Source organism: Pseudochaenichthys georgianus, unplaced genomic scaffold, assembly GCF_902827115.2.
Source record: "Pseudochaenichthys georgianus unplaced genomic scaffold, fPseGeo1.2 scaffold_581_arrow_ctg1, whole genome shotgun sequence".
In the NCBI taxonomy this organism is placed as follows: domain Eukaryota; kingdom Metazoa; phylum Chordata; class Actinopteri; order Perciformes; family Channichthyidae; genus Pseudochaenichthys; species Pseudochaenichthys georgianus.
In genome coordinates this window covers 53,863-67,556 of record NW_027263140.1, presented here as the reverse complement: position 1 = coordinate 67,556, position 13,694 = coordinate 53,863, and the positions used below count along the sequence as shown (strand labels likewise).

Genomic DNA, 13,694 nt, shown 5'->3' with positions numbered 1-13,694 from the left:
CGGTCCCGCGGGGGAGAGGTCTGAGGATTTAAACATTAAACTAAATTATTATTATTTTAATTATTTTATTAGGCAATACCCGCGACCCGACCCATCTTTGTTTTACCCAGAACCGAACCCCGGAAAAAAGCGTTTGAAAAAATACCACACCTTTTTTGCGGTCACCCCGCATTTGCCCTGACTCCACCGTCACCCAGAATGTTTCCCCTACTGACCTGGTCAACACCTACAACAATGCTCTCCTCCTGTCTCTTTCACTCACTCGGCCCCCTGGTACACCGATCATCTCCGTTGCGTCAAAACGAAAGGTCGCCGGCTCGAAAGACATGCTAAACGAACTGGTCTCACTCTGCACAAAGACATTATAGACTGCAACCAACAGCAGTACAAAGATGCCCTCAACAGTGCACGCTCCTTCCACTACTCCTCTGTAATACAATCTGGCAGCAATAACCCAAAGTCCCTTTTTTCAACTATTAACAAGCTCCTCAACCCCATGGATAATATATCCAACTCCTTCACCACCTCAAAGTGTGAGTCTTCCTCTCATTCCTCCAAAGCAAAATTGAAATAATACACAGCAAACATAGCCAACTCCTCCGTCTCGTCCACCACCCATCCTTTCCGGAACCTGCCTACCCTCCTCCTTCCAGGCACCCTTTTACAGCCTTCAGACAAATCACCTGACTGGACATAGTTGCCCAAGTCACCGGCATGAATACCTCAGCTTCCATCCTGGACCCCACGCCCTCCACCCTTGTCAAGGCCTGCCTCCCCCAACTCACTCATCTCATCACCACAGTCATTAACTCCTCTCTGTCCACGGGACTCGTCCCCCCTGATCTGAAGCTCACTGCTGTCACTCACTCCCATACCTCACAAAAACCTGGTCTCAAACCTGATTCCCTCAATAACTACCGGCCCATCTCTAAACCTCCCATTCCTGTGAAAAAGTCCTGGAGCGAACTGTTGCCTCCAACTAAAATCCCATCTGGACTGCAATAACCTTCATGAACCTTTTCAATCTGGTTTCCGTACTCGCCACAGCACAGAGTCAGCCCTACTCAAGGTTGTAAGGGAAACTTCTGCAGCAATGGAGAGTCAGGACTCAGAGAGACACGAGGAGAGCTGGAGCTCTGATGTCAAACACTGGTGGTTATTACAAGTATCGGCCGGAGAATTCACATCACAAGTTACACAGCCAGAGATTCTGACTGCCCTGGTGGGCTGCCATGTCAAATCTGACCAGCCTCTCTCCGTAGACCTTTTAACTAGTTCACAGAGAGTTAATCCACATAATGGGGGATGGTGCGTACACACCTGGGAACACTGGAGATACTCTCAGGCTGACCGAGAGCTGACCGGTCATAAAACTGAGACTAAGTGCAGCAGCACATTCCTTAAAGGAGATAACAGACGTCAGGGTTGGTGATAAACGTCAACAGGCAGACAGGTTAATTACAAGTTTATTACCAGCATTAGCAAAGATAATGGAGAGAATAATTTTCAATCAAATACAAAAATACTTTGAAGGTAACAAACTTAATACTGTGTATCAACATGCTTATAGACCTGGCCATTCCACATGCACCGCTTTAACACAAATGACAGATAGGGAAGGGCGAACTAGATAATAGGAAGTTAGTGGGTGCAGTACTACTCGATTTTAGTTCTGCTTTTGATGTCATTGACCATTCTTTGTTGGTACACAAGCTGGAACAATATGGTTTTCATTTGGAAACGCTGAAGTGGTTAGAAAGTTACCTGACAAATCGAAGTCAAACTGTTTTTTTTTAATGGAAGTCTCTCAAAGATGAAAAAAGTCACCTGTGGAGTACCTCAGGGTAGTTGTTTGGGACCACTTTATTTTCTATTTTTACAAATGACCTACCATTAGTGTTAGAAAAAGCTAAAATTGTAATGTATGCAGATGACTCAACAATATATTATGCAGCATCAACTACAAGAGAGTTAACAAATGTTATGAATAAAGATCTACTACTGATATCAGAGTGGGTCATAAATAATAAGTTGGTACTTAATGCGGGAAAAACAAAATCGTTATTAATAGGATCAAATCATCATTAAAAGGTGAACCAAAATTGCAACTACATTTAAACCATATTGAAATTGAACAGATCAAGGAGACACAATTGCTAGGTATAACCCTGGATCATAATTATCTTGGTCTAAACAAATTGATAATGTTGTATGTAAAATGGGAAGGGGTGTGTCACTTGTAAAAGAATTGTAAAATATTTGCCTATGGATGTCAGTAGACAAGTTTTTGGATGCTTGGTTCTGTCGCAGCTTGATTATTGTTTGGTTATATGGTCTAGTGCTGCTGAAAAAGATTTAAACAAACTACAAGTAGCACAAAATAAGGCAGCACGATGTGCACTGCAGTGCTCCTACAGAACCAGAGTCACTGAAATGCTGGAGACACTGAAATGGTTAACTGTCAGACAGAGGTCAACTTATATTTTATTGAATTTTGTCAGAAATATTACAGTGACTCACTCACCAGATATATTATCACAAAGATTTATAGCGCAATATGCACAACATAACTATCAACACGACGACAATAGAAGGAAGGTTGTATTACCCAAATCTAAATCAAATATGGGACAGAAAACAGTACAGAGTCATGATCAGCTGGAACTCTGCACCGGTTCACATCATTCAGGAAAATTCTCAAGTACATTTCAAAAGGTTGCTAAAAATTATTTAAGTATTACAAAGTAAATTTGAAACTGTGCCTGTGGCTATGTATGCATATATTATTATGTACACGTATTTGTATTTACTTTTGTAGAATAGCCAATAGCCAATGCTCATGCTAGTTGCTAATGGGGATCCTAATAACAGACATAAAGACATAAAGGTTAAATATCTAGAAGTAAAGACAGAAATATTCCCTCACAAAGGTGACCAACCACATTCTCCTCTGCTGACTGGTTCCCTCTCAATTCTCATTCTCCTTGACCTAACATTTGACACGATCAACCATTCCATCCTCATCAACCGCCTCCAGTCTTCCATTGGCATTACCGGTACTGCCCTCTCCTGGTTTAAATCCCATCTCTCTGGCAGACATCAATTCATCTCCATTAACAACTCCAAATCCCCCGTCAATCATGGCGTCCCTCAGGGTTCTGTACTTGGTCCCCTTCTGTTCATCATCTACATCCTCCCAATTGGACAATCCTCCGTCAACACCAACTCCAGTTCAACTGTTATGCTGATGACACACAGCTCTACCTCTCAACAAATATACTTCTCCAACCACACACTCCCAGCTCAGCCTCACTGACATACAAATTTGGATGCAAAACAATTTTCTAAAACGTAACTGACAAATCGGAACTTATAATCATTGGCCCAAACTCACTTACCCGCTCAACCCAAGATGTTTCTCTGACCATCGATGGCTCCATCGTCAACGCCTCCACTCACATCCGTAACCTTGGCATCATCCTCGACCCCACCCTCACTTTCCTCCCTCACGTCAACCAGGTCACAAAAAACGCTTTCTTCCATTTAAAGAACATCGCCCGCATCAGACCCTCCCTCTCATCGACCGCTGCTGAAACTCTGATCCATGCCTTCATAACATCCGACCGGATTACTGCAACTTTTTGGATCACCTGCATTCACACTAAAAAAACTTCAACATGTCCAAAACTCAGCTGCCCGCTTGCTCACCGCCACCCGACGCTCCGACCACATCACCCCTCTCCTCCATGACCTCCACTGGCTCCCCATCAAACACCGCATTGACCTAAAGAAATTACTTTTCACTTTCAAAGCCCTCAACAACCTTGCCCCCCCCCCCTACCTCTGTGACCTCATCCAACGACACACCCCCATCGCCTCAGGTCTGCTGAAGCTAACCTACTGCAGCCCATCAGGACAAAGCTCCGGACCTGGGGTGACAGGGCCTTCGCAGCCCCCCCCCCCTCACTCTGGAACCCCCTCCCCAGCCACGTCAGATCCGCCAACACTCTCACATCATTCAAACAATCCCTCAAAACTCACATTTTCACTCTTGCCTTCAACTCTAATCCACTAACCCCTCGCCCTTATTCCTCCTAGCTCTACTTTTGTTATTTTGTTGCTTGTAAGCGCTTTGAGCACCAGGAAAAGCGCTTTATAAATGTAATGTATTGTTTTATAGACTTTTCTTAACCAGATTACACTCTGTCTTTTCCCTTCTCAACAGACCAAATTCACTGATTTATATATATTGTAAAACTGTTATTACTTGAGAAATAGTATCCTTTGTTTACATTTTGTAAGTAGCAGGCTGTCATAAAGTACACTGACTTCCATTCTGTATATTTATATTGTATATTCACGATACTATTCAAGATGCTCAATTAGATATATATCCTTCACTGTTTATATGTACATGAGCTGGGACTAAAACATTTGCCAAATTGGGAGTCAATAAAAGGATATCTTATTTTAATATCATGTATCTTTCATATAACATTACCACCTTTGACCACCAGATGTCGCTAAATATCCAAAATCGTATCTTAATGTTTTTTTTCAGCATTATTCATATTTAAATAATACAAAGAGTGCCAGAAATGTGTTATTTTAGTCCTGTAAATGACTTCATTGAATTCTTACTTTTAGCCTTTCATTTCTTTTCTTTTTTAAATCATAACGTTTTGAGTTTTTTTTGCCAAATTATTCAGAGTCTTAGACCGAAATGCTACCGTTAAGTACAGAAGGTTTTTTTGTATATAAATTGTGCTTTCTGCCCTCCTGCTTTAACTAACTTGGTTTTCTTGTCCATTGTCTGTATATATTAACATCAAATGAGTCGAATAGAGTATATTATGATAGTACAATATCCCTATTGACCACCAGATGTCACTAAATTCCCCAAATTCTGACTGGTTTTTTCTTCTCAGCATTATTCTGATAAAATAATAAAAACATACAACAAGCATGTCAGAAAAGCTTTTTATTTGTTACACAACATTTAAGGTTTATCCAGTTAAGGCAAGCGTTCCTCTTTCCATGTACAAAGTATAAAAATGTTGAAGTATACTGAAGGCAAAGTGATGACAGCAGCACTTGCAGATAGAGGCCTTATTATTGTTGTGTAAGCCAAGCACATTTGGTTTTTGTCTTAACTGATCAATTCTGTGGATTTCTTTCACATTAAGAGTGTGTTTTCCAGATTTCGTGACGCTTGAGTCATATCTTTCAAATAGTGGTCAAGTATTTTTTCCGAAAATAAATCTATTATCTATGGAAGCTTTCCCTTTTTCCAAACCTACATGAGAATAGCCTTGTGACTTGGAGTGGTTGTTTTAAGTTAACTTGGGTCAAAGGCTCCTCCTGCATTAGTAAACAAACCGTGATGATACAAATCTGGTTGAAAATCTGCTTTTTCTGTCCTCAAATAGTAGACGGGCCAAATAAATCCTGGATTTAGTTTCCTATTAATGAAAACACTGACACACACACACACACTCCCTTCAGCTCTTCACCACGGCTGGACCTCCTTATCGGAGACGAACCTCCCGTGGGGGTCCGTGGCCCCGGCCGGCAGCAGGGCGAGGAACACCGGGGTCACGGCCCCCTCCTCGGGGGATTTGGGGGCTGTGGGGCCCGCCATGTCGGTGCGGACCCAGCCGGGGCAGCAGGCGTTCACCAGGATCTGAGGAGAAAGGAGAATTCAAAAGGCTTTAAAGGAGGCATTGACACAAGGAAATATTATTGTATTATTAAAGAGGTTTAATAAGAGTAAACTGACGTTGCAGTGCAGCCATAGCAAATTCATTTCCCTCAAATTAAACCAAAAACAGAAAAGTCCTAAGCGTTCACCAAGATGTGAGGAAAAATTATAATCATAGCAACAAAGATTAGATCAGAGGCAGTCCCCGGCAACAGATCAAAGTTTTTGAGATGCAAAGACACTCGTCTTCTTGTTTGATTAAAATATATACAAGTTGTATTTCTGAGATTACCCCGTCATGAGGTCTCTCCTTCGTCAGGCGACGAGCGTGGATCATGGACAGGACCTGAACACAGATGTTTTTTGTATTGTTAAAGATAACCACATTGATTTTGTTTGTCTGAATATCTCCTGCTGAAATTACCAAACTTCACTTCAGGAATGCACGACTGACCTGCTCCGACTTGTCAAATTCTCCACGTATAGTTTTAATGACTTCTACTTGTGCAAGCCCGCGTTACAACATATTCTTAAATCCTGAATGTCTTAAATCCAGAAATGATAAAACGGACAAGTCAAATCAAGCAATCTGATTGGTTCTTAGCCGTGATTTAATGAGCGTATATCACAGGTAGAATTGTAGTTACTTTTCACAAGTCAGTATCCCTCCGCGTCTGAGAAAAGCTACAACCGTTATATTACGTACGGGGTGCAGCGGGGAGAAGAGGGGGAGGAAAAGAGATCTCCGTCCTCCGTGTTTTATTCTTATATGATTATATAGAGTCGTTATTAATTTGTTTTAAAGCTCAATAAATAACAAAGAAGACCTTTGACCGCCACTTTTCCAATTGTGTCCGGGAGATTTAAACTTCAACGGACATGTTGACCACTAAGCGGAGCACCACTTCTGTGACGTAGAAAATAATTCAAATCTGGACCAGTCTGTATCAGATCCGTCGCAGCCCCGTTTTCAGAGATTTGGGTACGGAGGAAAAGAGAGGGTTGGGTTTTCTGACACTTGGTGAGTTCCCTGGAACACCGGGGACACATGTTCAAATATAAAAGACATACAAAAGTGTATTTTGCATGATAGGTCCCCTTTAAGATGGAAACATTTAAAGTTAACTTCGACCTCCGGGGTGGTCTTACTATGGAGGAGTGGATTGAGCAGTGCCTATCTCCAGAAAGCGCCTAAAGGACGACATGCAGAGCTACGTGAAGAGCAGGCAGACCAACTGGAAAAGTACCATCAAAAGCGTTCTGATGCGGGTCTTGAAACAAAGCAGAGACATGATGACCGTTAGTGGCCACAGGTACGAAAGCTCTCTCCAGAGCTGCTGGAAGCCCAATCTCGGGGACCGGAGAAAGTGGAGCAATATTCTCACCACGCCAAGCAACAGCCCCTAGAACAACCTCAACAAGTAACCACGGAAACCATGCTACTGATGCGGGACAGGTTTTCAGTGGCTGCACAATAAACGGCAGCATACACATGAATGTAACGGCAATAATTTGCTTTGCGTCGGGCCGAACCACGCCCCTTAGCTGTGATATAATGACCATGTCCCACGGCCTGTCGTGAGCTATTGCTTACATATAGCATTAGAGAAGCATTCCTCAAAAATCTGATGCCTGAGTTTAGCCGATAAGAGTAATATGAAATACAATGTGTTTTTTGTGTGAACTCCTACCTGTCCTGTTCTCAAAGTGTGGTCCGTGAGTAAACTGGTAAATGTTCACATTTGAAATAAATAAATGATGAATAAAAGTGTTTCTCAAATTGTTTAAACATGACTAGTATCGGTGGCAACACAGAGACGCAATCAATGAGTGCGTAAACAATGCTAAATAAATGGAACAGTGTAAATAATTAACTTGTGTTGAAGTCATGTTAACCTACATGTGTTACCAGAGGGTGCATCTTATATTACAAAGGATTGCTTATAGATAGGTAGACTGATGATTGGTCGCACCGTGAGTCCCGTTTTGGACGTCCCGTACGCCGTGTTGGCCCAGCCTCCCTTCTCGTGCTCGCCCTTTTTGGCCAGATCCACAAACTGCTCCATCAGTCCGGTCAGCTCCTCCTCTGAGATGTCATCGCTACGGAAACGCTGCTGCAGGTCGGCGCTGCACTTGTTCAACGTGCGAGCGCCGACGAAGCTGGAGACGTTCACCACACGACCTGAAACACACAGTCACACACCATGTATACATCACCTCAGGGGACATTACATTGACTTGCAATGCATCTCCATTAATTTATCGTTACTGTCCTATAACATAATCTTCCTGTGCCAGAATAATGCACTTGAACGCATCAAAGCTTTGTGATTGGCCGGCGTCACCCCATGTGACGGGGCGTGGCCGGTGGGCAGTGGGCACTAGTTCGCTGATGTTGTCCGTGGCAACAGGAGTGACAGTCCGCACACACACAAGACCACAATTATGGCAGAAGCAAAAAAGCCCAAAATATATCATTGTCACTCCGAGTGGGAGGATGATTATTTTTGTATCTATTCCAATTCAAAGTCCATCTGTCTCTCGTCTGCAATGCGAGCGTGGCTTTATCGAAGAAGGGTAATTTAGGAGCGGCATTTCAAAACAGTGCACAAACGCTACGAGACGGAATTCCCTCCTGATTCTGCCCTACGCTCCCAAAAGGGGAGGGGCCTGAGAGGACAGCTAAAGGGGAGGGGCCTGAGAGGACAGCTAAAGGGGAGGGGCCTGAAAGGACAGCTAAAGGGGAGGGGCCTGAGAGGACAGCTAAAGGGGAGGGGCCTGAAAGGACAGCTAAAGGGGAGGGGCCTGAAAGGACAGCTAAAGGGGAGGGGCCTGAAAGGACAGCCAAATGCACAGCAGTCCATTTCCACCAGGCCCAATAACAAGAGCAAGGCTGCTCCAGAGCATCTCATCGTGTCCGTCACGTTCTTGAGAAACACATGAAGTCTTTCAAAGACGGCGAAGTTGTGAAAGAAGCTTTCCTGGAGGCTGCCGACGCGTAATAAAAATAACAGAAGCATTTCAACAGGTTTTTGATATAATAAAAACTCAAGTTACATACCGTTATTAATCAGCTGTAAGTTTTAGTTTGTTTGAACATTATAATTATTGTACAAAATGGTATAAGAATGCAAACTTAAATTGATTATAGTCTATTATCAGTTCATGTTAAGAAACTAGTGTTGCTTGCATCCTATTTTAAAGGCATTTCTTTTTATACTCTAATAAAATGCAACAAAAAAGGGTTTGATTATATTAATTTAGTCTTTTATTGCACGTTGGCAGCAGATTCCTGAGCAGCTTCAGATCTGAGTTGTCTTATTAGTAAGCCTCATTTATACTTTTGAAGCAACACTTTTTTTATATAATGGCAAAGAAAGGGTTCAGAGTCTTTTCTTTTTCTCTGTGTCATATGTGGCAGCACTGTTCAATGTTTCTTGAAGACATTACCCACTGTAGTGACGTGTGCATAAACTCCAACTCCGTATCAACAGCACTGTTGTGTAACTTCAGTTAAATACTTGTGTAGATTAGAAAGAGGTAAGATAAAGGATCTGCAGTATTTGGTATTAATCGTACAAAGGTCAGTTTTATACAAGTAGAAGTGTGTATTCACCTGGCAGTAATGGCTACGCCTCTATTCGGACTGGTAGATCTCGGCAGACTGGCAACTTTAAAAGTAGCTCTCAGTTCAGGCCCCCCTGTTGTAGTGCCATGCTCCTCAGCCGAAGCAGAACCACGTTTTAGTGCCTTAAGAAGGCTTGAGACATGGCTCCGCTCCTCCATGAGTCAACGTCGTCTGAACAATGTGGGTGTCTGCCACATCCACCAAGACAAACTTGATCAAGTTGACAGAGAAGAGATTTGCCAGCTCGTTCTCTCTGCAAATGATACAAGACGGCATGTTTTTGGGGCCTTCATTTAGTCAGAGCAGTCGTTCCCAGAGTTAGGGTCAAAATGGGTCGCGTACCTGTTTGTATGAGGTCGCCAACTGGCAGAGTTTTGTAATGTTCTTTTTACAATTAAATACATTTCATAAACATTTAAAATTCATGTTTTGTTGTGTTCTTTATCCGTAGTTTTTAAATGTTGATGTGATGGCAATTCGTGATGTATTTTTGTAAGGACCCACCTGGGGAAACACCAAATGTCTCTTTTGGGTCTCGGGCTGAAAGAATTTGGAAACCTCTGGTCCAATCCGATTGATCATTTGATAACATTAGATAAATGCATTTAACAGAAATTGCAACTGTAGGCAAGAGATGCTCGAGTTTAAATAAATAACGTTTTTTTTATTAAAGACGGCTCTGAATTAATAATCAAATATGTTTCCTTTCTTTACAACTGGATGAAATGACAAAATGTACCCATCATTTCCCTCATGCTAGTATAGCCACATAAAAGTATCAAACCACCAGAATACTGGAAATCCATTTTTTTTTCGTGGGGGAGGAGCCACACCCCCCCCCTTTATAAATGTCCCCCCCACATTCAGAATGCTTCCTACGCCCATGGGCTCACCTCCAGATTTGATGAGCGGCAGGAAGTGAGTCAGCATGTCTCTGGTGGCGAAGTAGTTTGTCTTCAGGGTCACTTCGGCCTGGACTGGGAAGGGAGCGGGGTCTGCGTCTGGAGAGAGAGAGAGAGAGAGAGAGAGAGAGAGACTTTATTTACATATTTAACAATTGTACATATACTTCAAATAAAGTGCTTCATTGTGCAAATAATCGATTTACTTCAAATCAATAATTAAAAAACTATCTAATAAAAACGTGTGCAGAGAGCGGTAGGTAGGTAGGTAGGTAGGTAGGTAGGTAGGTAGGTAGGTAGGTAGGTAGGTAGGTAGGTAGGTAGGTGGGTAGGTAGGTAGGTAGGTAGGTAGGTAGGTAGGTAGGTAGGTAGGTAGGTAGGTGGGTGGGTGGGTAGGTGGGTAGGTAGGTAGGTAGGTAGGTAGGTAGGTAGGTAGGTAGGTAGGTAGGTAGGTAGGTGGGTAGGTAGGTAGGTAGGTAGGTAGGTAGGTAGGTAGGTAGGTAGGTAGGTAGATGGATAGGTGGTGCACCTTTACGCTACCTTTGAAAGCGATGCCAGCATTGTTGATGAGGACGTCCACTCCTCCGTACGTCTTCTTGAAGAAGGCGGCGGCGCTGACGATGCTTTTCTCATCGTTGATGTCCAGCTGATGAAACTTAGCCGTGAGTCCGTCAGCGGCCAGAGATTTCACCGCCTCATCTCCACGACCGCTGCAGGAACACAGGAACGATCACTTTTATTTGACTTTACTCTGATGGAAACACATCTGCTGGCTTACGGGGCGTTGTGTTTGCTTTACTAAATCTCCTGGAGAGATTCTCTTCATGCATTATCTGGGAGTAGTTTGGGGTTCAGCATCATGAATACATACATAGAGACAAATCAAACAGAGCGTGTTGCTGCCAGGTGTGTTCAGGTGTACTCAGGGGTGTGTGTGTGTGTGTGTGTGTGTGTGTGTGTGTGTGTGTACGTACCTGTCTCTGGCAGTCAGGTAAACGTCTCCATGGTAATGCTGCTGGCAGAGCGCTCGGACAATGGCCAGCCCGATGCCCTTATTACTGCCTGTTACCACGGCGACCTTGGTAGACATAACTGTCTCTCCACACACACACACACACACACACACACACACACACACACACACACACACACACACACACACACACACACACACACACACACACACACACACACACACACACACACACACACACACACACACACACACACCACACACACACACACACACACACACACACACACACACACACACACACACACACACACACACACACACACACACACACACACACACACACACACACACACACACACACACACACACACACACACACACACACACACACACACACACACACACACACACACACAATTGACTGAATAAACAAGATAACATGTGCAGAGTCATGATAAGTAGTGTTCTTCAAATTGTCTATAATCTATTATAAGTGGATTTATGAAACCTGTAATTGGTGAACTGGTATTGGACATAAAAACAGACACATATTACTCTAATAAAAACATTAAAAATGTGACTATATAATGTACAAAACTCACTAAACACACAAAGCGAGGGCGGGCTCTTTCCACAAACAATGTTCAACAATGTTATCAGCTTTGGGAGGAGATTAAAAAGGGGATCAAATTAGCTGAGTCATGGTGACGACTTCAGACAAAACTGTGAGAATTGGTCCTTAACGTTGTCTATAATCATTATAACTTCAATTAGGAAACCTGTGATTGGTGGACTCTTATTGATAGTAAAAAGAGGCACTTTTGACTCTCATAAAAGACATTAAAAGGAGGCATTTATACTGTAAACTGTTGCACATTCGCTGGTTGCACATTCCTGCATAAAAACGTACAGCCATTTCACAGATGTATCTTTTTTCCAGGTACGTTTCATATGTTTTATAGTTGTTTTTTTAGTCTATATTGATATTTCTTGGCGATTGCAATACTTGTTTTTATTTGATTTTTCTCTTAACATGTGCATTGCTTTGCACACAGCACCACGGCACATTCGTTGTACTCGTTGTACTATTTCGACACCTTAAAGGTGGGGTAGGTAAGTTTGAGAAACCGGCTCGAGATCGCTAGAATTTGAAAATACACAACCGGAGAAAATCTGCCACTTCCTCACAGAGCCCCTCCCCCAACACACACGAACGCGCACATGACCAATGAGGGCACGAGATAAGTGTGTGCCCCGATGGAAGGCTGACAGGCAGGTAGGCCGGCTAAACGGATTGGTTGTGCTTTTTACAGTACCACGGCTTCTACAGATGACATTTTTTTATGGCTTTTTTGTCAAAGCACTTCAGATATTCATTGCTATCGGGATGTTAAGAGCATTCCATGGAATATAACAAAAAGTGTATCTCGAGCCGGTTTCTGAAACTTACCTACCCCACCTTTAAGGCCAGTGGTTTCAGCTTAGAAATGACTATTACATCAAAAATTAATCAATCAATAAAAAAGTGCACGGTCCTGCCAGCAGTCTATGAGCTTAACACACACACTTCTAACATGTGTTAGAAGACTGCGTTGTGAAACTAAAACTAGCCTTATATAACTCGCAAATCAAGACATTAATTATAATAATATGAAGGGTTAATTGCAGCTTTTCAGAGAGGACCTTTTGCCTGCTTTCAGATCCTTTTTTCTGCGTTACATAACACTGACTCGCTTATTCCAGTTAGCATAGTAAAGCAGCCCATTTTCAGACAAATGCACACATTAAAATACACTTTCCTGAGTGTTAGCAATGTGCTAACTGTTTAAATAGCAGGTGGAAGGGAGGATTCTTACCTGTAGTCTTTGGTAGAGAGGACCTGAGGTGTGGAAGCTGCAGGGAAAGTGAAGAACAGCTGCGCAGTGAAGCTGAAACTCATATGGAGAAAATGGGAAGAAGCTGGAGGTCTACTGCGCAGTGTCAGTGCGCATACGCGGAAAAACAAGTGAACCACGTGGTCTAACAGCAGCCGCCGTGCAGGATCGAGATTTAGTGCAGATGAGACAATTATATAGGTATTGTATTGACTGTTTATGTATTTAATGTGTGTTTTAATGCATTTGATAAAGAGGTGTACTTATTATAAGGCATCAATTGTTCATATGATTTATAAGTGAATACATGTAAGGCGATCTTTGCTTCAGTGATAGCAGTGATGGGCAGTAAATAAGTACTACTGTATTGTACTTTACTCCAAATTGGAAGTACTTGTACTTTACTTGAGTACTTTCTGTTCATGCCCTTAAATACATCTACCCTACTACAATGCAAAGGGAAGTATTGTACTTTTGACTGTACATTTGTCTTACAGCTTTAGTTACTACTAGTCTATTAATTAAGATTTCTGCCTGAGAACGCAGACTTTCACTAAGCTGATGTTTTGTTTTAGACATTATTATATTCAACAGTTTATAGTAACAGCTGAAC

General features: G+C 42.5%; 1 protein-coding gene across 1 annotated transcript; it reads right to left on the bottom strand.

Annotated features, from left to right (window-relative positions):
* Positions 1-4,964: 4,964 nt before the first annotated feature.
* On the bottom strand, positions 4,965-13,174 carry cbr1 (carbonyl reductase 1). The gene is made up of 7 exons (XM_034079283.2): positions 13,064-13,174; positions 11,206-11,323; positions 10,772-10,941; positions 10,223-10,330; positions 7,675-7,883; positions 5,994-6,047; positions 4,965-5,683 (listed from the first exon to the last, which is right to left on the bottom strand). The coding sequence occupies exons 2-7, from the start codon at positions 11,319-11,321 to the stop codon at positions 5,510-5,512; spliced, it is 831 nt and encodes a 276-aa protein (XP_033935174.1). The 5' UTR covers positions 11,322-11,323; positions 13,064-13,174; the 3' UTR covers positions 4,965-5,509.
* Positions 13,175-13,694: the final 520 nt, after the last annotated feature.